Genomic DNA, 21,781 nt, shown 5'->3' with positions numbered 1-21,781 from the left:
GGGTCTTTTCAGATGAGTCAGCTCTTCACATCAGGTGACCAAAGTATTGGAGTTTCAGCTTCAACATCAGTCCTTCCAATGAACACCCAGGACTGATCTCCTTTAGGATGGACTGGTTGGATCTACTTACAGTCCAAGAAACTCTCAAGAGTCTTCTCCAACACCACAGTTCAAAAGCATCAATTCTTCAGTGCTCAGCTTTCTTTATACTCCAACTCTCACATCCATACCTGACTACTGGAAAAACTATAGCCTTGACTAGATGGACCTTTTTTTGGCAAAGTAATGTCTCTGCTTTTTAATATGCTGTCTAGGTTAGTCCTAGCTTTTTTCCCAAGGAGCAAACATCTTTTAATTTCATGGCTGCAGTCACCATCTGCAGTGATTTTGGAGCCCAAGAAAATAGAGTCTGTCACTGTTTCCATTGTTTCCCCATTTATTTGCCATGAAGTGATGAGAACAGATGCCATAATCTTAGTTTTCTGAGGATGGTGTCATTTGCATATCTGAGGTTATTGATACTTCTCCTGGCAATCTTGATTCCAGCTTGTGCTTCATCCAACCTTCATCCAGCCTGGCATTTCACACAATGTACTCTGCATATAAGTTAAATAAGCAGGGTGACAATATACAGCCTTGATGTACTCCTTTTCCTATTTGGAACCAGTCTGTTGTTCCATGTCCAGTTCTGTTGCTTCTTGATCTGTATACAGATTTCTCAGGAGGCAGACCAGGTGGTCTGGTATTCCCATCTCTTTAAGAACTTTCCACAGTTTGATGTGACCCACACAGTCAAAGACTTTGGCATAGTCAATAAAGCAGAAGTAGATATTTTTCTGGAACTCTTTTTCTGAATCATCTTTTTGATGATCCAATGGATGTTGGCAATTTTATCTCTGGTTCCTCTGCCTTTTTTAATCCAGCTTGAAAAGCTGGAAACTCACGGTTCATGAAGTGTTGAAGCTTGGCTTGGAGAATTTTGAGCATTACTTTGCTAGCATGTGAGATGAGTGCAATTGTGTGGTAGTTTGAGCATTCTTTGGGATTGGAATGAAAACTGACCTTCTCCAGTCCTGTGGCCATTGCCGAGTTTCCCAAATTTGTTGACATATTGAGTGCAGCACTTTCACAGCATCATCTTTCAGTATTTGAAATAGCTCAACTGGAATTACATCACCTCCACAAGCTTTATTTGTAGTGATTCTTCCTAAGACCCACTTGACTTCACATTCCAGGATGTCTGGCTCTAGGTGAGTGATCACACCATCTTGGTTATCTGGGTCATGAAGATCTTTTTTGTATAGTTCTTCTGTGATTATACAGTGGAAGTGAGAAATAGATTTAAGGGACTAGATCTGATAGATACACTGCCTGATGAACTATGGACTGAGGTTAGTGACATTGTACAGGAGACAGGGATCAAGACCATCCCCATGGAAAAGAAATGCAAAAAAGCAAAATGGCTGTCTGGAGAGGCCTTACAAATAGCTGTGAAAAGAAGAGAAGCAAAAAGCAAAGGAGAAAAAGAACGATATAAGCATCTGAATGCAGAGTTCCAAAGACTAGCAAGAAGAGATAAGAAAGCCTTCCTCAGCGATCAATGCAAAGAAATAGAGGAAAACAACAGAATGGGAAAGACTAGAGATCTATCTCTTCAAGAAAATTAGAGATACCAAGGGAACATTTCATGCAAAGATGGGCTCGATAAAGGACAGAAATGGTATGGACCTAATGGAAGCAGAAGATATTAAGAAGAAGTGGCAAGAATACACAGAAGTACTGTACAAAGAAGATCTTCACGACCAAGATAATCACGATGGTATGATCACTGACCTAGAGCCAGACATCCTGGAATGTGAAGTCAAGTGGGCCTTAGAAAGCATCACTACGAACAAAGCTAGTGGAGGTGATGGAATTCCAGTTGAGCTATTTCAAATCCTGAAAGATGATGCTGTGGAAGTGCTGCACTCAATATGCCAGCAAATTTGGGAAACTCAGCAGTGGCCACAGGACTGGAGAAGGTCAGTTTTCATTCCAATCCCAAAGAAAGGCAATGCCAAGGAATGCTCAAACTACCACACAATTGCAGTCATCTCACACGCTAGTAAAGTAATGCTCAAAGTTCTCCAAGCCAGGCTTCAGCAGTACGTGAACCGTGAACTTCCAGATGTTCAAGATAGTTTTAGAAAAGGCAGAGGGACCAGAGATCAAATTGCCAACATCTGCTGGATCATCGAAAAAGCAAGAGAGTTCCAGAAAAACATCTATTTCTGCTTTATTGACTATGCCAAAGCCTTTGACTGTGTGGATCACAATAAACTGTGGAAAACTCTGAAAGAGATGGGAATACCAGACCACCTGACCTGCCTCTTGAGAAACCTGTATGCAGGTCAGAATGCAACAGTTAGAACTGGACATGGAACAACAGACTGGTTACAAATAGGAAAAGGACTACCTCAAGGCTGTATATTGTCACCCTGCTTATTTAACTTCTATGGAGAGTACATCATGAGAAACACTGGGCTGGAAGAAGCACAAGCTGGAATCAAGATTGCTGGGAGAAATATCAATAACCTCAGATATGCAGATGACACCACCCTTATGGCAGAAAGTGAAGAGGAACTAAAAAGCCTCTTGATGAAAGTGAAAAAGGAGAGTGAAAAAGTTGGATTAAAGCTCAACATTCAGAAAATGAAGATCATGGCATCTGGTCCCATCACTTCATGGCAAATAGATGGGGAAACAGTGGAAACAGTGTCAGACTTTATCTTCTGGGGCTCCAAAATCACTTCAGATGGTGACTGCAGCCATGAAATTAAAAGACGCTTGCTCCTTGGAAGAAAAATATGACCAACCTAGATAGCATATTCAAAAGCAGAGACATTACTTTGCCAACAAAGGTCTGTCTAGTCAAGGCTATGGTTTTTCCTGTGGTATTGTATGGATGTGAGAGTTGGACTGTGAAGAAAGCTGAGCACTGAAGAATTGATGCTTTTTAACTGTGGTGTTGGAGAAGACTCTTGAGAGTCCCTTGGACTGCAAGGAGATCCAACCAGTCCATTCTAAAGGAGATCAGCCTGAGTGTTCTTTGGAAGGAATGATGCTAAAGGTGAAACTCCAATACTTTGGCCACCTCATGGGAAGAGTTGACTCAGGGGATGACAGAGGATGATATGGCTGGATGGCATCACTGACTCGATGGACATAAGTTTGAGCGAACTCTGGGAGATGGACAGGGAGGCCTGGCATGCTGCAATTCACGGGGTTGCAAAGAGTTGGACAGGACTGAGAGACTGAACTGAACTGAAATGAACTGTGTATTCTTGCCACCTCCTTAAATTCTTCTGCTTCTGTTAGGTCCATACCATTTCTGTCCTTTATTGTGCCCATCTTTGCATGAAATATTCCCTTAGTGTCTCTAATTTTCTTGAAGAGATCTCTAGTCTTTCCCATTCTATTGTTTTCCTCTATTTCTTTGAATTGATTACTGAGGTAGGCTTTCTTATCTCTCCTTTCTATTCTTTGGAACTCTGCATTCAAATGGGTATATCTTTCCGTTTCTGCTTAGCCTTTAGCATCTCTTTTCTCAGCTATCTGTAAGGCCTCCTCGGACACCCATTTTTCCTTTTTGCGTTTCTTTTTCTTGGGGATGGTCTTGATCACTGCCTCTTGTACAATGTCACACAACTCCATCCATAGTCTGTCTATCAAATCTAATCCCTTGAATCTATTTCGCACTTCCACTATAACCGCAAGTGATTTGATTTAGGTCATACCTGAATGGTCTAGTGGTTTTCCCTACTTTTTTCAATTAAATCTGAACTTGGCAGTAAGGAGTTCATGATCTGAGCCACAGTCAGCTCCTGGTCTTGTTTTTACTGACTGTATAGAGCTTCTGCATCTTTGGCTGCAAATAATATAATCAATCTGATTTCAGCCTTGACCATCTGGTGATGTCCGTGTATAGAGTCTTGTATTGTTGGAAGACAGTGTTTGCTATGACCAGTGCATTCTCTTGGCAAAACTAAGCCTTTGGACATGGTAGTGTTGGACTCACCTATTAGCCCTGGGATCTCACCCTATGCCATTGTGACTCTACTTCATCACATCGCCAAACAATTCTTCCTTGTGGGAAACATAAGAAGGCTGTTAAGACCTGAATGGTATGTTCACTACCCAGGGCATAAAACAGTTTCAAGCCTATGGTGCTTAAATTGGTTCTTTACCCAGAATCTCCTCACTGACCTCATGCTTTCCTTCTTGAAGGAAACCAAAATTGCTAGAAGTTTTACTACTAACTTTATTCAGTCATAGAAGTATCTCATACAGTGGAGGCTGCTGAGAAATGGTGTGGGAGGACGCACTTCATTTCTTGCTGGCCTTCACCACTGACTTGGTGACCTTGGCCGCAGCCACTGCCTTCTTCTCCACAGCCTTGATGACGCCAACAGCCACAGTTTGCCTCATGTCCCGCACAGCAAAATGGCCTGGAGGACAGAAGGAAGGAAAAGAGTGAGATTCCTGAAAAGAGACATGGAAGGCATGGCTCCATGGCCTCAGTCAGAAGTGCTTTTCCTCCCAGGACTTGGCAGCTATCCGCCCCAGCTCACCTAGAGGCAGGTACTTGGAGAAGGTCTCCACACACATGGCCTTGCCAGGGACCATCTGCACAGTGGCCACATCGCCCGACTTCAGGGCCTTGGGGTTGTCTTCCAGCTTCTTGCCTGAGCGGTGGTCAATCTTTTCCCTCAGTTCAGCAAACCTGCAGGAGATGTGGGCTGTGTGACAGTTCAGCACCGGAGAATAGCCAGCTTGGATCTGTCCTGAATGATTCAGGACGATCACCTAGAGAGGGAGAGGAGGAGGATCACTGTTGGGACCTGTGAGCCAGGGCCAAGCCTCGAGCTGACTGGGGCTTCCACCAAAACCAGGACTGATTTCTCAGAGGCACATGCACCAAGGGCTCTGGCCTCCTGAGCGGCTCACCTGGGCCACAAAGCTGCTGGTCTCCATCGGGGGGTCATTCTTGCTGTCTCCAGCCACGTTGCCACGACGGATGTCCTTCACAGACACGTTCTTTACGTTGAAGCCCACGTTGTCCCTGGGCAGGGCCTCCCGCAGGGCCTCGTGGTGCATCTCCACAGACTTGACCTCAGTGGTGAGGCCACTGGGGGCAAAGGTGACCACCATGCCGGCCTTCAGGAAGCCGGTCTCCACTCGGCCCACAGGCACCGTGCCGATGCCTGCGTAGGAGAAGGGCAGGCGGTTAGAACCACTCCAGCCCCACCCGGTAAGAGCTGGCTTCCTGGGGATCAAGGGCCAAGGTCACCTACAGAGCTGGTAGGAAGTGCCAAACTCAATGACTGGCTGTTTCCTCTGCATATCAGATAAACTGGAAACTCTGGGGCTTTGGCACTGCTCACAAGTCAGGATCTGAAGCCCAGCAAGTCAGACAGTGGACCTCGTCCTCCAGTGGCATCTCCCCTCAGTCTGCCCATCCCTGGCTCCTCACCTCCTATCTTGTACACGTCTTGTGGCGGTAGCCTCAGGGGCTTGTTTACTGGGGGAGGTGGGGGGAGGATGGAATCCAGAGCTTCCAGCAGGGTCACCCCGGTGGCGTTTCCCTCCTTCCGCTCAACCTTCTAGCCCTTGAACCAGGGCATCTGCAGGGACAGGAATGCAGTGAAGGGGGAGGCGAGGCAGGGGCCTGGCTCCCAGCATGCCCACCCCAGAACCAAGACCCGTTCTGCCCCCCGACCCGGCCGCCCATGGACCCCGCCTGCACTCACGTTGGTGCTGGGCTCCAGCATGTTGTTTGCGTGCCAGCCCAAGATGGGCACAAAGGCCACGGTCGCCGGATTGTAGCCGATCTTCCTGATGTAGGCGCTCACTTCCTTGGTGATCTCCTGGAAGCGCGCGGCGCTGTAGGCAGGCTCCGTCGAGTCCATTTTGTTGACTGCTACTATCAGCTGCTTCACACCCAAGGTGTAGGCGAGCAGCGCGTGCTCGTGAGTCTGCCGGTTCTCAAAGATGCCTGCCTCAAACTCGCCCACACCGCCAGCCACAGTGAGCAGAGCGCTGTCGGCCTGCGGGAGGCAGACATCGTGCGGGCAAGAGATTGGTTAGGGGAGGGGGCGCCGGATGTGCTGGGAGGCTGGCTAGAGCTTCTGGCGGGCAATGCCTGGCCCCTTGCAAGCTGGACACTCCCCAGAAACTGACAAATGCCTTCATTCCCCGGATGCTGCTGTGCGCAGAGGTCCTGCCTCCCACTTAAACTGTTACTCAGTCCCATACATGAGCTTTTGGTTCTTTTGTCAGGAGCCCCACAAGGTAATTTACTTGTCTGGGTGTCAGAAAATGTAGTCCCTGCCCCAGCCTGAAAGGAGGATGGTGTCTGGACCGCATTAGAGTCTATCTTCTGATTGGTCAGAACTGAAGGTCTGAGTGGATGAGGAAAACCTTCTAAGACTTATGATGCACTTCCTCCCCAGGAAACAAAGCCTGAGTTTCCTCCCCTCCCTCTGCCAGACACCTCCCCTACAGTCCGCCCTGGTTCGAAAGGGAGGGGACTGGGAACAAGGGCTGCTTTACCTGGGAGGTGTCAGTGATCGTGTTCTTGATGAAGTCCCTGTGGCCTGGGGCATCAATGATGGTGATGTAGTACTTGCTGGTCTCAAACTTCCACAGGGAGATGTCGATGGTGATGCCACGCCCTCTCTCTGCCTTCAGTTTGTCCAGCACCCAGGCGTATTTGAAGGAGCCCTTACCCATCTGGGGAGGGATGAGGAGTGAGGAGTGCGTTGATGGCGAGCAGCCGGATCTCTCCCAGGGGATTCAGCCACTGCTCCAAGACTTCACAGCGCATCCTGCTTCCACGCTGTGCCACCAGACCCAGCCAGGAGCGGACTGCCATTCCCAGCCCCCGCCACTCCTAGAGCCAACCCCGCGGGTGGGTGCCTCACCTCAGCTGCCTCCTTCTCAAACTTCTCAGTGGTCCTCTTGTCAGTCCCCCACACTTGTAGATGAGGTGCCCAGTGGTGGAGGACTTGCCAGAGTCCACGTGGCCGATGACCACGATATTGATGTGTGTCTTCTCTTTGCCCATTGCAGTGGTTGCTTCCTTCAGTCACTGCTCCACTGCAGCACGGGAGGGGAGGGTGGGGAGAGGGTGAGGCCCGGATGTCCCGGCAGATGGGCTGCCTCTCACTACGCCTCCTCTCCTCCTACTCTGCCCTAGCACCCCCTCCCCACGTCATGGCCTAGCTCAGAGCCTGGGACACGGTGGCACCAGCTGAAAAGTAAAGGACTTGCCAGGCTTGCACCCTGGCAAGGGTCACAGTCCCAGGGCTATAGCTGAGAATTCCAAGCGGCCCTGGCCCCTCCCTCCTTTGTCCTATGTGGGCCTTCCCTAGAACACGTGGGGGCTCAGCCATTCCCCCACATATCTCCCATCGTTCCAATTCCCCACCCAACACCCCCCACCCCGAGCCCATTCCATGTACAAGAAACCCTGCCATCCCATAGCCTGAAGGTGGTCCTCTGCCCCTTGCCAGCACCTACCTTCAGAGAAGAGGGAACAAAGGCGATCCAGCAGGAGCTGCAGCAGCCGTGACAATAGCGAATGGCTGTCTTACCTGCTGCTTTTATAAGCCCAGCCCTGGGCCTGCCTCTGGTTCCACCCAAATCTGACACCAGAGCTGGGTAGGGAATGCCACTCCCTACCCCCAAACCCAATTTTGCAGACTTTTTCTCTGACTGATTGGATATTCAGATGAAGAAAGCATGGATAGGTGAATGTGTGGGTAGAGTTGGGGAAGGGAAGATTTGGGAAATAAGAAAAAAATAAGAAGATAATAATGAATTCTGCATGGCATCAGACTTTGCATGTAACTTCCCAAGACTAAGGTGCTTTAATAGCTGTGGACTTTCATTCATTCATGCAGTGCACTGGGAAGTATAGTGCTCAATACCACCAGGGGCTGAGGACTCGGAATTAGGAAGCAGTCATGACGAGACTTTGTTGGGAAGAGCTCTCAGGCTCCCTGAGAGTCAGTGGTCCTTCTGGGGCTCCTTCCAGTCAGCAGTCCAGGACTGCTGGGGCGTGGGGAGGCACTTGCTTCGAGGCTGGACTGTGGCTACTTGGGGTTTTCTCTGAGGCTGAATATGTCCTTCTCCCTCCCCAGGAAGGCTCTTGGCAGTGCTCAGTCACTCAGCCAAGGCTGACGGCCTCCAGTTGCTCTCCACAGCCCTAGCCTGGGCCCAAGAGGCCAATACTCTAGACTTCGAGTTTCCCCATCCCACTGAGGCCCACCTCCTTGAGCATTGCCTGTTTCTTGTTCTTTTTTTTTTTTTTTTTAAATATTTATTCTCTTTATCTATTTGGCTGTGCCAGGTCTTAGCTGTGGCATGCAGGATCTTTAGGTGTGTCATGTGGGATTTAGTTCCCCTACCAGAGATCGAACCCAGAACTTGCATTGGGAGTGTGGAGTCTTAGCCACTAGACGACTAGGAAAATTTCCCACTTCTTGTTCTTAAATCACCATTTTCACCTTTGTGCCTAAGGAATCAAAAAGCTGGAATGTCAGAGAAGATGGATCCTCAGAAAACATCTGTCTCTTTTCTCTCCTGATTTTATAGAAGAATCAAGGTCTAAGATGGTTAAAGTGAAACTGAAAGGGTTAGTCACTCAGTCATGTCCAACTCTGTGACTCCATGAACTGCAACCCACCAGGATCCTCTGTCCATAGAATTCTCTGGGCAAGAATACTGGAGTGGTGGCCATTCCCTTCTCCAGGAGATCTTCCTGACCCATGGATTAAACCCATGTCTCCTGCGTTGCAGGCAGATTCTTTACCATCTGAGCCACAAGGGAAGCCCAAGATGGTCAAAGGATTGTCCCAAGGTTCTGCAGTGTCTTGGTCCCCACGGTTAGTGTATTTCCCTCGTCCGGTCACCTTTCAGAAGAGAAGCGGCAGAGCCACTCATTCCGCAACATCTAGTGGAGCCCTGGGAGCTGTGACTGCTGTGGGAGTGGTGCAGCCCTCGTCTCTGAGGGGCTCACACTGGAAGGGAGACAAAGAAGCCATTTCAAAGTAACGAGTGAGTTGTGAGGGCTGTGAGTGAAGGTCTTTGGGGGGCTTCCCAAGCATGTGGGGAGAGGAGGACTGCTTCATAGAAATGTTTCAGCAAGATCACAGGCGTGGGCATCAGGCAGAGGGGCTTGTCAGGCAGAATAATCCGTTAAGGACAGTTCTGGACTCAGTTTGCCTGGAGGGAATGAGTGGAAGGAAACAATGGCTAAAGAGATAAAAGGGGAAGATCATCATGCATTAATTGCTCAGAGTTTAATTTTCCTAAACTGTAAGTCTAATTATGTAATCCCCTGGCTTGAATCTCTTGATTACTCTTTATTGTCCTCAGGGGGAAAATTACTGTTCCTTCAGTGAGGAGAGGCTCCAAGAGGCTGAGGCTGGAGTCAGAAAACCCCTTAGGAGGCCACTGCAGGGGTCCTGGAAGAAGGGGATACGTCTCAGCCAGGGGGTGCAGCTGACGCATGTTCCACATAAATACAGGGGGATTCAGAAGTTGGGGCGGGGACCAGAAGTGCCAACAGAAGCACTTGCCATCAAGATGGGGAACACATGCCTTTGTCAGCATCTTCTCTCTCATCCCAAAGTCAAGCTCAAGCCTTTGATACAGCACTAGAGGACCCTACAGTTAACTCTAATGCAGGGGTCCCCAGCCCCTGGGCCATAGACCAATGCCAGTCCTCAGTCTGATAGGAATCGAGCTGCACAGCAGGAGGCGAGCAGCAGGTGGCCCGCGGGTGATGCTTCACCCACCGCTCCTCAGGGCCTGTCACTCCCTGCCCCTCACAATGCCACCTGAACCATCCCCCACGACACCCCCAGTTCCATCCGTAGAAAAGCTGCCTTCCACCAGGCCAGTCCCTGGTGCCAAAAAGGTTGGGGACCACTGCGAGAGTCGGAGTCTAGACCCCTTCCTGAGTCTCCAGCCCTTCCATCCAGAGCAATTGAGCTCACTCCCTGATCTGGATCTGAAGTTCCCTAGTCTTACTATCAGTCTTGCTATGAGTCTTACTAGTTATGATGAGATAATCTGTCTTGTTTGAGCCTCTTTGAAATAGCACAAAGGCAAATCAGGCGTGTAACGGAATTTCACCTCAGAATCAGGTAGACCTGAGTCTACATTCTGCCTCCTCTACTTCCTACGCTATGCTATGCTAAGTCACTTCAGTCGTGTCTGACTCTGTGCGACCCCATAGACGGCAGCCCACCAGGCTCCCCCATCCCTGGGATTCTCCAGGCAAGAACACTGGAGTGGGTTCCTCTACTTCCTAGCTGTGGGAATCGACTGTCTCTGAGCTTCTGTCTCCTCATCTGTAACATGGGGGTAATTCTTGCCTCCCGCTTTCTTGAGCAGTGAACTCAGTCATCCTGCGCAGTTCCTGGCATGTGGCAAGTGATCCATAGCCAGTGTCTCCTCTGGTCCTGTCTTCCTCTCCCTGCCTTGTGTTGCCAGACTCCGCTCACTGAGAGCCAAGTGCTACACAGGCCAAACAATTTGCCCAAGGTCACAGAGCACATTAGTGAAGAAATAGGAGGATATCCCTCCATCTCCTGGTTTCCAGGCTTCTGCTGAGCCAGACTGTCTCCTCATTAAGAATTATTATTGTTATGCTTCTTCCATTTAAGCCATTTACATAGTATCTCTGTAGTCTTGGCTGACTCTGAACTTAAGGAATAATCAGAATGAAGAGGTTTTCTGACATTGAAATCAGCTGAAGGGTAAGTGCTCCTGATAGACTGACTTTCCCAGCTAGTGTAATTGGCAGTTGCTAGAAAAATATTCCCATTATTTACAAATTTGAAGGGCCCTGGCAATTCATTATCATTTTATTAGAAATAGTATTTACAATGTATAAACATAAAGTCATCAGGGTTTCTGGAACGAGATGGTTAAGAATTAGAATGAATCTATACTGACTGTAATGCAGGCCTCAGATGAGTTAGGATGAAATAAAATCATTTAGAACGATAAGCTCAATACAATGAGACAAATGAAGTTACATGGTCAAGATGTGCTTGTTGGGCAACTGCATAAATACAAGAAGGGGTGACTTTGTAGTGAAAAGTTACTCCAGGGAGGGTTGCTTCCTAAAAAAAGCTAGACTATGTGGTCAATGTTGGCATATGAACTAAATATGTCTATTAATTAATTTACCTATTAACCAAAACCCCTTGGTCTTTATAGTTAGTGAGCAAAGGTATAGCTATGAGATCACCCCATTTTATTCAAGTTTCTAGAGACAGACTCCATTACAAACATAAACTGAGTCTGCACAACAGTATCAGTATTATATATATATATATTTTTTTTTCATTTGTTTTAGTGAAATTTAGTACTTTGGCCACCTGATGCAAAGAGCCAACTCAATAGAAAGATCCTGATGCTGGGAAAGATTGAAGGCAAAAGGAGAAGGAGTTGGCAGAGGATGAGATGTTTAGATAGCATCACCAACTCAATGGACGTGAATTTGAGCAAATTCTGGGAAATAGTGGAGAACAGAGGAGCCTGGCATGTTACAGTCCACGGGATTACAAAGAGTCAGACAGGATTTAGTGACTGAACAACAGCAAAGTTGATTTACAATGTTGTGTTAATTTCTACTGTAGAGCAAAGTGATTCAGAAATGCCTGTAAAAACATTCTTTTTCATGTCCTTTTCCATTATAGTTTATCACAGGATATTGAATATAATACCCTGTGCTATACAGTAGGAACTTTTGTTTATTTGTTCTCTGTTATTATCAGTATCCAGGGAAGCTCAGTATACTTTAGAAGAAAGCCACAAAATGAAATGAACTGAGTTAGTGATGAATGAAATGAGTTAGTGATGGGGAACTTTGAAGGTAAAGTTTCAACACCTTAAATTTAGTCACACAGAGAAAGACATGTATGACATCACTTAAATGTGGAGTCTGAAATATGACACAGATGTACTTATCTACGAAACAAAAGCAGACACACCAATGGAGAGAACACTCTTGAGGTTGCCAAGTTGGAGGAGAAGTGGGGCGGCAATGAAGGGGGAGTTTGGGGTTAGCAGGTGCAGACTAGCACATATAGAATGGATAAGCTACATGGTCCTCCTCTATAGCGCAAGGAGCTATATACAAAAGCCTGTGATAAACCACAGTGAAAAGGAAGATAAAAGAGAATGTACACATGTGTATAACTGAATCACTCTGCCATACAACAGAAATTCACACATTGAAAGTCAAACTATACTTTGATTAAAAATTTTAAAAATTGAAAAAAGAATTGTTTTGACTTAGTTTAGTCCCATTTCAAGCGTGTACATGAGAAGCAGGGAAAGCTGAGTTTCCCAGCATCTGATCACCTGAATAAGGAGATATCCAGTTTGCAGACCTGCAAACATAGGAAATCAAATCCTAAGTAGGATGGAGTTATTTCTTGCGCAGATGCTTATAGAGCACATTTTCTGCAGTGGTCTTGAAGCATATGGCAGATTGGGGTGTCTGCTGTCCCCGCCTCAACAGCAGAAGGGGGAGGCAACACCAGGCTCACCCACCCCACACCCCAGGAGCTGGAGTCCTGGCCTGGAGGGGACAAAGCACCGAATGTTGGAGAAACTCTAAGTTAGTGATTTTCCACTCAAATAATTCTTGCTTAGATGGGGAATGGAGACAAGAGGAGAAGGTCCTTTTCTTTATGTTCCAGAGCTTGACAACTTAAGGGGAAACGGACAGTGGAGGAAGCTCTGGTCATGTCCTATTAACATGGAAACCCTTCCCTCAACTCTGAGCATCATTCATTCAACAAATATTTCTGGAGCACGTTGTGTTACTGCATCTCCACCTCAAAGCTGCTTTTGCCTAACTCCCATTTCACAGATGGCTGAGATAGGTAAAATGAATTGTCCAAACCACACAACCAACGTGTGGGCAGGAGCAGGGGTGGAATTTTAATCCAGACATGTTCCTTTCTCTTTTTCTAGGGCTTATTTCTTTTTATTCATTCAGTTTTCACCGCACTGGGTCTTCGCCTCCGCGAACCTTCTCCAATTGCAGCAAACGGGCTTCTCCTCGTGGCGGCTCCCCTCGTTCAGAGCACACGTTCCAGCTGCACGGGCTTCAGTAATTGCAGCACACAGGCTTGGAAGTTGTGTCACATGGGATTAGTTGCCCTGTGGCATGTGGGATCTTTCCAAACCAGGGATCAAACCTGTGTCCTCTACGTTGGCAGACGTACTGGAGCACCAGGGAAGCCCCCAAAATGAGTTCCTCTCTAAAAACAACATACTTAGGATAGCCAGGATATGTTGCCTCCTGGAAGTCCCCTGGCTTCATTCTGGTGCCGTTGCTCATCTTAGATGTGGAAACTGAGACTCAGGCAAGTCCTCCTCTGTCTGATTTGAATCCACAAACATTTACGTGTCAGTCATGGTTCACGAAGGACCTGCACCTCTAGGAATTCCCAGGCCAGCTGATTTGACACATTCCCAGTCTCGGGTAGCACACTCACACCCACACACAGTTAGGCTCTCACGTACAGAGATCTGTGCACAGGCAGTGGAAGCACAAGCCTTCAGTACACCTTGCTGACTGACTTGATCACAGGTGCCTCTACTGAACATTTGTCCAACAAAGGAAGACCCCAGTAATATTTATTTATGTAATTGCTTTTCTTTCCCAGTGCTCTAGGGGTGACATCTCTCTGCCAAGACTGCAGTTAATTTGAAGGCTCCCAATCTCTCCTCACTTTGGATCATAAGCCATATAGCAGTATAAATCCAAACACATGTGAGCTCTAAACTTCAGCCCAGAGGCAGGACAGGGCACAGGACTGTTGCTGTTGTTCAGATACTCAGTCGTGTCCGACTCTTTGTGACCCCATGGACTGCAGCACAGCATGCTTCCCTGTCCACCACCAACTCCCAGAGCTTGCTCAAACTCTTGTACATTGAGTTGGTGATGCCATCCAACCATCTCATCCTCTGGCACCCCCTTCTCCTCCTGTCTTCAATCTTGCCCAGCATCAGGGTCTTTTCAAATGAGTCAGCTCTTCACAACAGGTGGCTAAAGTATTGGAGCTTCAGCTTCTGCATCACCCCTTCCAGTGAATATTCAGGATTGATTTCCTTTAGGATGGACTGGTTTGATCTCTTTGCAGTCCAAGGGACTCTCAAGGGTCTTCTCTTTTGAACACCACAGTTCAAAAGCATCAATTCTTCAGTGCTCAGCTTTCTTTATATTCCATCTCTTACATCCATACATGACTACTGGAAAAACCATAGCTTTGACTAGACAGACCTTTATCAATGAAGTAACATCTCTGCTTTTTAATATGCTGTCTAGGTTTATCATAACTTTTCTTCTGAGTAGCAAGTGTCTTTTAACTTCATGGCTGCAGTCACCATCTGCAATGATTTTAGAGCCCAAGAAAATAAAGTCTGTCACTGTTTCCACTGTTTCCCCATCTATTTGCCATGAAGTCATGGGACTGGATTCCTTGATCTTAGTTTTCTGAATGTTGAGTTTTAAGCCAACTTTTTCACTCTCCTCTTTCAGTTTCACCAAGAGGCTCTTTAGTTCTTCGATTTCTGCCATAAGGGCAGTGTCATCTGCATAACTGAGGTTATTGATGATTCTCCTGGCAATCTTGACTCCAGCTTTCTTCCAGCCCAGCGTTTCTCATGATGTACTCTGCATATATGTTAAATAAGCAGGGTGACAATATACAGTCTTGACATACTCCTTTCCCAATTTTGAACCAGTCTGTTGCTCCATGTTTGCTTCTAACTGTTGCTCTTGACCTGCATGCAGGTTTCTCAGGAGGCAGGTAAGGTGGTCTGGTATCCCCATCTCTGTAAGAATTTAAAGAGCACAGGATGGAGAACAGTGTGGAGATTCCTTAAAAATCTGGAAGTAGAACTGCCATGCGACCCAGCAATCCCACTGCTGGGCATACACACCAAGGAAACCAGAACTGAAAGAGACACGTGGACCCCAATGTTCATCACAGCACTGTTTATAATAGCCAGGACATGGAAGCAACCTAGATGTCCATCAGCAGACGAATGGATAAGAAAGCTGTGGTACATATACACAATGGACTATTACTCAGCTATTAATAAGAATGCATTTGAATCAGTTCTAATGAAGTGGATGAAACTGGAGCCTATTATACAGAGTGAAGTAAGCCAGAAAGAAAAGCACCAATACAGTATACTAACACATATATATATGGAATTTAGAAAGATGGTAATGACGACCCTATATGTGAGACAGAAAAAGAGACACAGATGTAAAGAACAGTCTTTTGGACTCTGTGGGAGAGGGAGAGGGTGGGATGATCTGAGAGAATAGCATTGAAACATGTATATTATCATATGTGAAAGAGATCACCAGTCCAGGCTCGATGCATGAGACAGGGTACTCAGGGCCAGTGCACTGGGATGACCCTGAGGGATGGGATGGGGAGGGAGGTGGGAGGGAGGGTCAGGATGGGGAACACATGTACATCTGTGGCTAGTTCATGTCAATGTATGGCAAAACCACTACAATATTGCAAAGTAATTAGCCTCCAATTAAAATTAAAAATACATAAATAAATAAAAATTTAAAAATAAAATAAAGAGCACAGGATGGAGACTGAAACTGTCAAGGGTGCTCCTTCTCCAGGCCCACATCCCTCTCAGAGAAGTGTCCCAGAGGAATAACTGGGGCACAGGAGCGGCTTTTTTCATCTGTGGTTCATCAGGGACAGAGAAGGAAATAGGCTGATGTGAAATAGGTGGTGCTGGGGTGGTGGCTGGAAGAAGGATACACAAAGTTAAATGTCCCAAAGGGTTTCTTTTTGAAGACAGCAAGTCTGAGAAGTCAGCGCAGGAATCCAGCATAAAACTGCTGATTCATTCTTGCATTCATGTAACAATGCAAAAGTACATATTTTCAATTGTCACTTTTTTCACTGTGAAGTGTGTGTTGTTGTTATTTAGTCCCTAAATCATGTCTGACTCTTTTGCAGCCTCATGGACCTTTAGCCCGCCGGGTTCCTCACAGTTTCTTCACCTGTGGAATAGGACTGATGACCATTCTGCCCTTACCCTCCACTGCTCCTTAGGAGAATCAGATAATGGGTTGGAAATGAAACTGTAAGCTTCAGAAAGGACCCACAGAGTAACTATGCTCAGAGTGAGTACAGACTGAGAACTTTAAACTTACTTCTGCACTGCTGGCAAAAATAAATGTTACCTTCAAAGCAGTGGAGGAGAAAAGTGACTATGTAAATATCATCAGGAGCTTCTGGTTTTTTTTTGTTTGTTTGTTTTTTGTTTTTGGATGGGTGCTAAGGGATCTTGACGAACTTATTCATTGCTGTCTCCAAGATGTCATTCACAGTGATTTGCATTGAGTGCATTAATAAAGGATCAAAGGAAGTGTTCAGATGTCTATTGTATCCATTCATCAGTTACTATTTAAAACACCTTATATATCTGAACTCATGGTGTTAGCCCTTGAATACATACATGTTTTATGACTACCTTGGTTTGCTTTGGAAATCATTTCATGTGGTCCACTGAGGGTTAGTAAGATACAGAAAAAAAAAAAAAAACATTAGAGGGTAAAAGAAGGTTCTCCTTCCTTTGGGATGCTCCTAAGGCAAGTGCACTTACCTCTTCAGATACACATCTATCCTAATCCAGACGTTAATGCTCCAGAGTTGACAGTACATTAGGTGAGCAACTGAAATATTATCCTGAGAAATGTCAGATTCCACTGCATAGTGTTTATAATTTAACTGTTATTTAGCATTTATGGATAACACACATACTTGCAAATTGTTTTACAATCATTTTATAGTTGCTCTGTGAGAGATAATTAAAGCAAAACCACTTTAAGTGGAGCTACTCAGAGGGACAAATTTGTGCCAATAATGTGCTTATATAAATGCAAATTATCAGGAGTCTTAATACAGTGAAAACTGCTTAAATCATTTTTCATGGGACCAATATGTAAATATAATAGTTCCCTGATTTATAGAGCACTTTTCTTCCTAAAAGATAAATATACCTATCTAGCCATGCATTACTTAACAGAGCTTCCCAAATCCCAGAGGAAATCCATTCATTTACTGATCCTTTCAACCATATCCTACAACAACACCCAGCCCATAGTAGGTCCTTAATTTTTAACAACTGAATGAATGAATGAGGAACTGTTTTCACAAGGCCATAAGCATCTGTAGCCTTCACACAGAGAATGAGAGTGTGGAGGGGGATGGTCATTAAAAGGTCAAGGTTACCACCTCTGGTGAAGCACTGAAGTAGTCAAGAGACTTGGCAAGAACAGAAGGAATGAAAACTGAAGGAAGGAAGGTAAGGTTTAGGCAGGTGAGTGGAGGCTATTGTCTGAATGTGGAGGAAAGCTATTTTCCTAACCCTCAGAAAATGAAACTGAGAAAGAAGAAACAATGAGAAAATGCATTCGTAACTGGTGAAGTTAATGTCCTGGAGAAGTAGCCCCAGCTGAACAATAATCTGTACATTTTAAGTACCTGAGAAGCTGATAACATTGTAATCTCGGGAGAATGGTGTCCTCATTAGCATAGGATGAGGCAGCAGCCTCATTAAAGGTGAGAACAGAGCAGTCCATGCCTCAGATTCTATGGGACCCTGTTTCCTATGAGGGCAAAAACTTGCAGCAGAGTTCACTGCAGGTATTTGATTGGGGAACCCTTTTTAGGAGGTACACTATTAACCACTTATGGAACTAATGTACTGAGGAATATACTTTGGAAAATAATGGTTTAGAGCATAGAAAAATAGGGCAAAAGAGCAGTTCCCATGGAGGTCATATTTCTTATAAAGAAACAAATCACATTCTTGTTTATCTTTGGCACTTAACAATCACAAGAGATGACCCCAAACCTTAAATCCTCAGACTTCTGAATACTCTATATAACATATGTACATATAGACATATGCTTATTATCAAACTATGTACATATGGGATATAATATAGTATGACTATAACTGGGACGTTGAAATGACCCCTTCAAAGTGGTTCTGTGGACTGTAACTCACCAGGCTCCTCTGTCCACGGAATTTTCCAGGCAAGAATATTGGAGTGGGTTGCTATTTCCCACTCCAAGGGATCTTTCTGACCAAGGCATCAAACTTGCATCTCCTGAGTCTCTGAGCCACCTGGGAAGCCTAAGATCCCACATTCATTCTGGCCAAAAAAATATTAAAAAAAAAAAAAAAAGAGAGAGAGGGAAATGATGGTGATGATGGAAGAAAAAGGAATTCATAAAAGAATATGGAGTGACGTAACAATATAAAAATACCCTAAAGGAAGAAGAGGAAACTTAACCAAAACTTTATACTGATGGTGGAAAATGATGAAATACACTTATGACTTTAACAATTCTGGGACAAAATTGTTAAAAAGAAGAGGCTCTGGAGTCAGATCACTTGGGCAAAACCTCACTCTCCTACTTCCTAGATAAATGACTTTCAACCAGTTAAACTTTCTTAAGCCTCGGTTTGCTACATAAAATTGAAATAACGATATATCTGCCCTCTTACATTTGCTTTGATCCTTTCATGGGAGAATTTGTAGAATGGCACCTGGTATGTATTAAACTCTCAATAACTGATGGTTTTATTATACCTCCCTTCTCAACAAATCTTTTATGCTTCCAAAGCTAGTTCCTACCAACCTCCCTCAGTTAAACAGGTCTTGAAAGAGAAAGAAGCCCATTTTGGTGATGGAGACATCAATGCTACTTTCAAATCATTTTATAAATGAGGTAGACTTGAAAAGTCCCATAGCGCAGTGCTGATTGAGGACATAGTAACATGCTTCATTCCATGGGGTCCCACACGACTTTGTGACTCAACAACAACAAGGTGTTCAATGAACAAGGTGTTATAACATAAATCAGTGTAATTGCACAATGAACAAGAAAGGACAGAGGCAAATTCACCCCAATTCTTAACCAATATGCATGACCAAAGAATAACCCGTGATCTGCAGATGTGGGCAGAACTCACATGTGACCCACTGCTGGGAAGATGACCTGTGTACTGAAAACCAGTCCAGGCACCCCAGGAGTAGGAGAGTCATAGATCATTTGAGGGGACAGAGTGAAGGGAAAGCAGCTGGTGAGACCTTCAGGGCAGCAGGTGACAGGAGGAGCCTCCCTGCTGATGTTGGGGAGATACAGCCTAGTGTTACATACTTGGTGCATCTCAGTATCTATTCACATGAAAGGAGAGGCACCCGTGGGCAGTCCCAGCATCACCTGTAAAAAAAATCATATCTGCTATTGCTTTGGGCTTCCTGGTGGCCCAGGGTTACAGCTGCCTGCAATGCAGGATGCACAGGTTCAATCTCTGGGTCAGGAAGATCCCCTGGAGAAGGAATGGCAACCCACTCTAGTATTTTTGCCTGGGAAATCCCTTAGACAGAGGAGCTTGGCAGGCTGCAGTCCATGGGGTCACAAAGAGTGGGAAACAACTTAGCAACTGAGCACACACCCACTATCGCTTTAGAGCAGAGTCTGGCAAACAAGGGCCTGTGAGCCAAATCTGGCCTGCATCAGCTTTCTGTGTGCCCATGTGCAAAGAATGACTTTTATGTTTTAAAATGATTAAGAAAAATGATAATTCATAGTATGTGAAAATCAGATGACATTCAACTTCAGTGTCCATAATTAAAATTTAATTGGAACACAGCCACATCCATTCATTTACCTGTGTCAATGGCTGCTTTGGGACACATCAGCTGAGTGAGTGGTTGCAGTTCAGTCAGTTCAGTTCAGTCGCCCAGTTGTGTCCAACCCTGCGACCCAATGGACTGCCGCACGCCAGGCTTCCCTGTCCATTACCAACTCCTGGAGTTTACTCAAACTCATGTCCATCTAGTCGGTGATGCCATCCAACCATCTCATCCTCTGTCGTCCCCTTCTCCTCCTGCCTTTAATCTTGCTCGGCATCAGGGTCTTTTCCATTGAGTCAGTTCTTTGCATCAGGTAGCCAAAGTATTGGAGTTTCAGCTTCAGCATTGGTCCTTCCAACGAATATTCAGGACTGATTCCCTTTAGGATGGACTGGTTGGATCTCCTTACTGTCCAAGGGACTCTCAAGAGTCTTCTCCAACACCACAGTTCAAAAGCATCAATTCTTCGGCCCTCAGCTTTCTTTATAGTTCAACTCCCACATCCATACATGACTACTGGAAAAACCAAAGCTTTGACTAGACGGACCTTTGTTGGCAAAGTAATGTCTCTGCTTTTTAATATGCCGTCTTTCTTCCAAGGAGCAAGCATCTGTTAATTTCATGGCTCCAGTCACCATCTGCAGTGATTTTGGAGCCCCCCCAAATAAAGTCTCTCACTGTTTCCATTGGGCTTCCCTGATGGCTCAGAAGGTAAAGCATCTTCCTGCAATGCAGGAGACCTGGGTTCGATCCCTGGGTCAGGAAGATCCCCTGGTGAAGGAAATGGCAACCCACTGCAGTACTCTTGCCTGGAAAATCCCATGGACAGAGAAGCCTGGTAGACTACAGTCCATGGGATCTCAAAGAGTCAGACACGACTGAGCAACTTCACTTCTTCTGTTTCCACTGTTTCCCCATCTATTTGCCATAAAGTAATGGGACCAGATGCCATGATCTTAGTTTTCTGAATGTTGAGTTTAAAGCCAACTTTTTCACTCTCCTCTTCACTTTCATCAGGAGGCTTTTTAGTTCTTGTGCTTGCAACAGGCCCACAAATCTTGAACTATTAACTATCTGGACTTTTATAAATAAGTTTGACTGCTTTCAAGCATTGTACTTTTTACTGTTTTCCCATTCATTCATCAGACATTCTTGAGCATCACAGGGAATAAGGAGACTGAGATCCAGGGATGCGGGAAGAAAAGATGAAACCAAGACATCCACAGTGCTTTAACAGAGAGATAACACACAACTCGGGTAATTCTAACTGGAGGTGAGGAAATAGGAGGGTTTGGTGAACATTTCAGGAAAGAGATTCTCAAACATAACAATCACACAATGACCAGACTATTACTGTTTTTTGTTTGTTTGTTTATTTTTGGCAGCACTGTGCATGGCATGTGGCATGCAGGATCTTACTTCTCTGACCAGGGATCAAACCCATGCCCCTTGCAGTGGAAGAATGGAGTCTTAACCACTGGACGGCCAAGGAAACCCCAGATCATTACTGTTTTGCAGATAGAGAGAGCACAGAGAGGCCAATGGCTTGCTGAGGGTCAGTTGCATAAGCTGGATCAGGACAAGGCCAGAATCTACTTTCAGGCTTCCCTATTCCAGGCCCATGTGACCTACCTATGAAAGAAGGCTATGTGAGATCAAAGGAAAAGGCATCTGTGTGGTAGGGTGGGAGAGCAAGCAGAGGGGAAACACGAGGTGACTGTCTCAAGGAGCAGGTAAGATACAGTCACAGGACAACCAGGGCTTGTGGTGCAGAACAAGGTGCCTTCTGAATGACCATTTGAGAAGGCAGCCAATTTCTGGTCCAGAAGTAACTCTCCTCTGAGAACTGTGTGGGCTTTATTTCAGGAATACTGATGCCAAAGCCTGGGTTTTGGTACGTGCTTTGAAATCACTGGGACTATCCCAAGTTTGCAGTCTGGTTTATTTCCATCACTCTGATTTGGGACACATCCATAGAAGCTTGGGAAGGGGGAGCATTGTCCTTTCATT

The 21,781-nt window shown here is 45.6% G+C and overlaps 1 protein-coding gene across 1 annotated transcript; it reads right to left on the bottom strand.

Annotated features, from left to right (window-relative positions):
- Positions 1-4,280: 4,280 nt before the first annotated feature.
- Positions 4,281-7,444, bottom strand: LOC102409600 (elongation factor 1-alpha, oocyte form). The gene is given in 8 exon segments (XM_006053940.4): positions 4,281-4,487; positions 4,611-4,845; positions 4,987-5,243; positions 5,513-5,663; positions 5,790-6,086; positions 6,592-6,771; positions 6,963-7,006; positions 7,009-7,444. Coding segments are annotated over 8 exon segments (1,383 nt in total). The 5' UTR covers positions 7,106-7,444; the 3' UTR covers positions 4,281-4,365.
- Between the last annotated feature and the right edge of the window lie 14,337 nt (positions 7,445-21,781).

Source organism: Bubalus bubalis, chromosome 5 (assembly GCF_019923935.1).
Source record: "Bubalus bubalis isolate 160015118507 breed Murrah chromosome 5, NDDB_SH_1, whole genome shotgun sequence".
NCBI classification, from domain to species: domain Eukaryota; kingdom Metazoa; phylum Chordata; class Mammalia; order Artiodactyla; family Bovidae; genus Bubalus; species Bubalus bubalis.
This window is presented reverse-complemented; position numbering and strand designations above follow the sequence as displayed.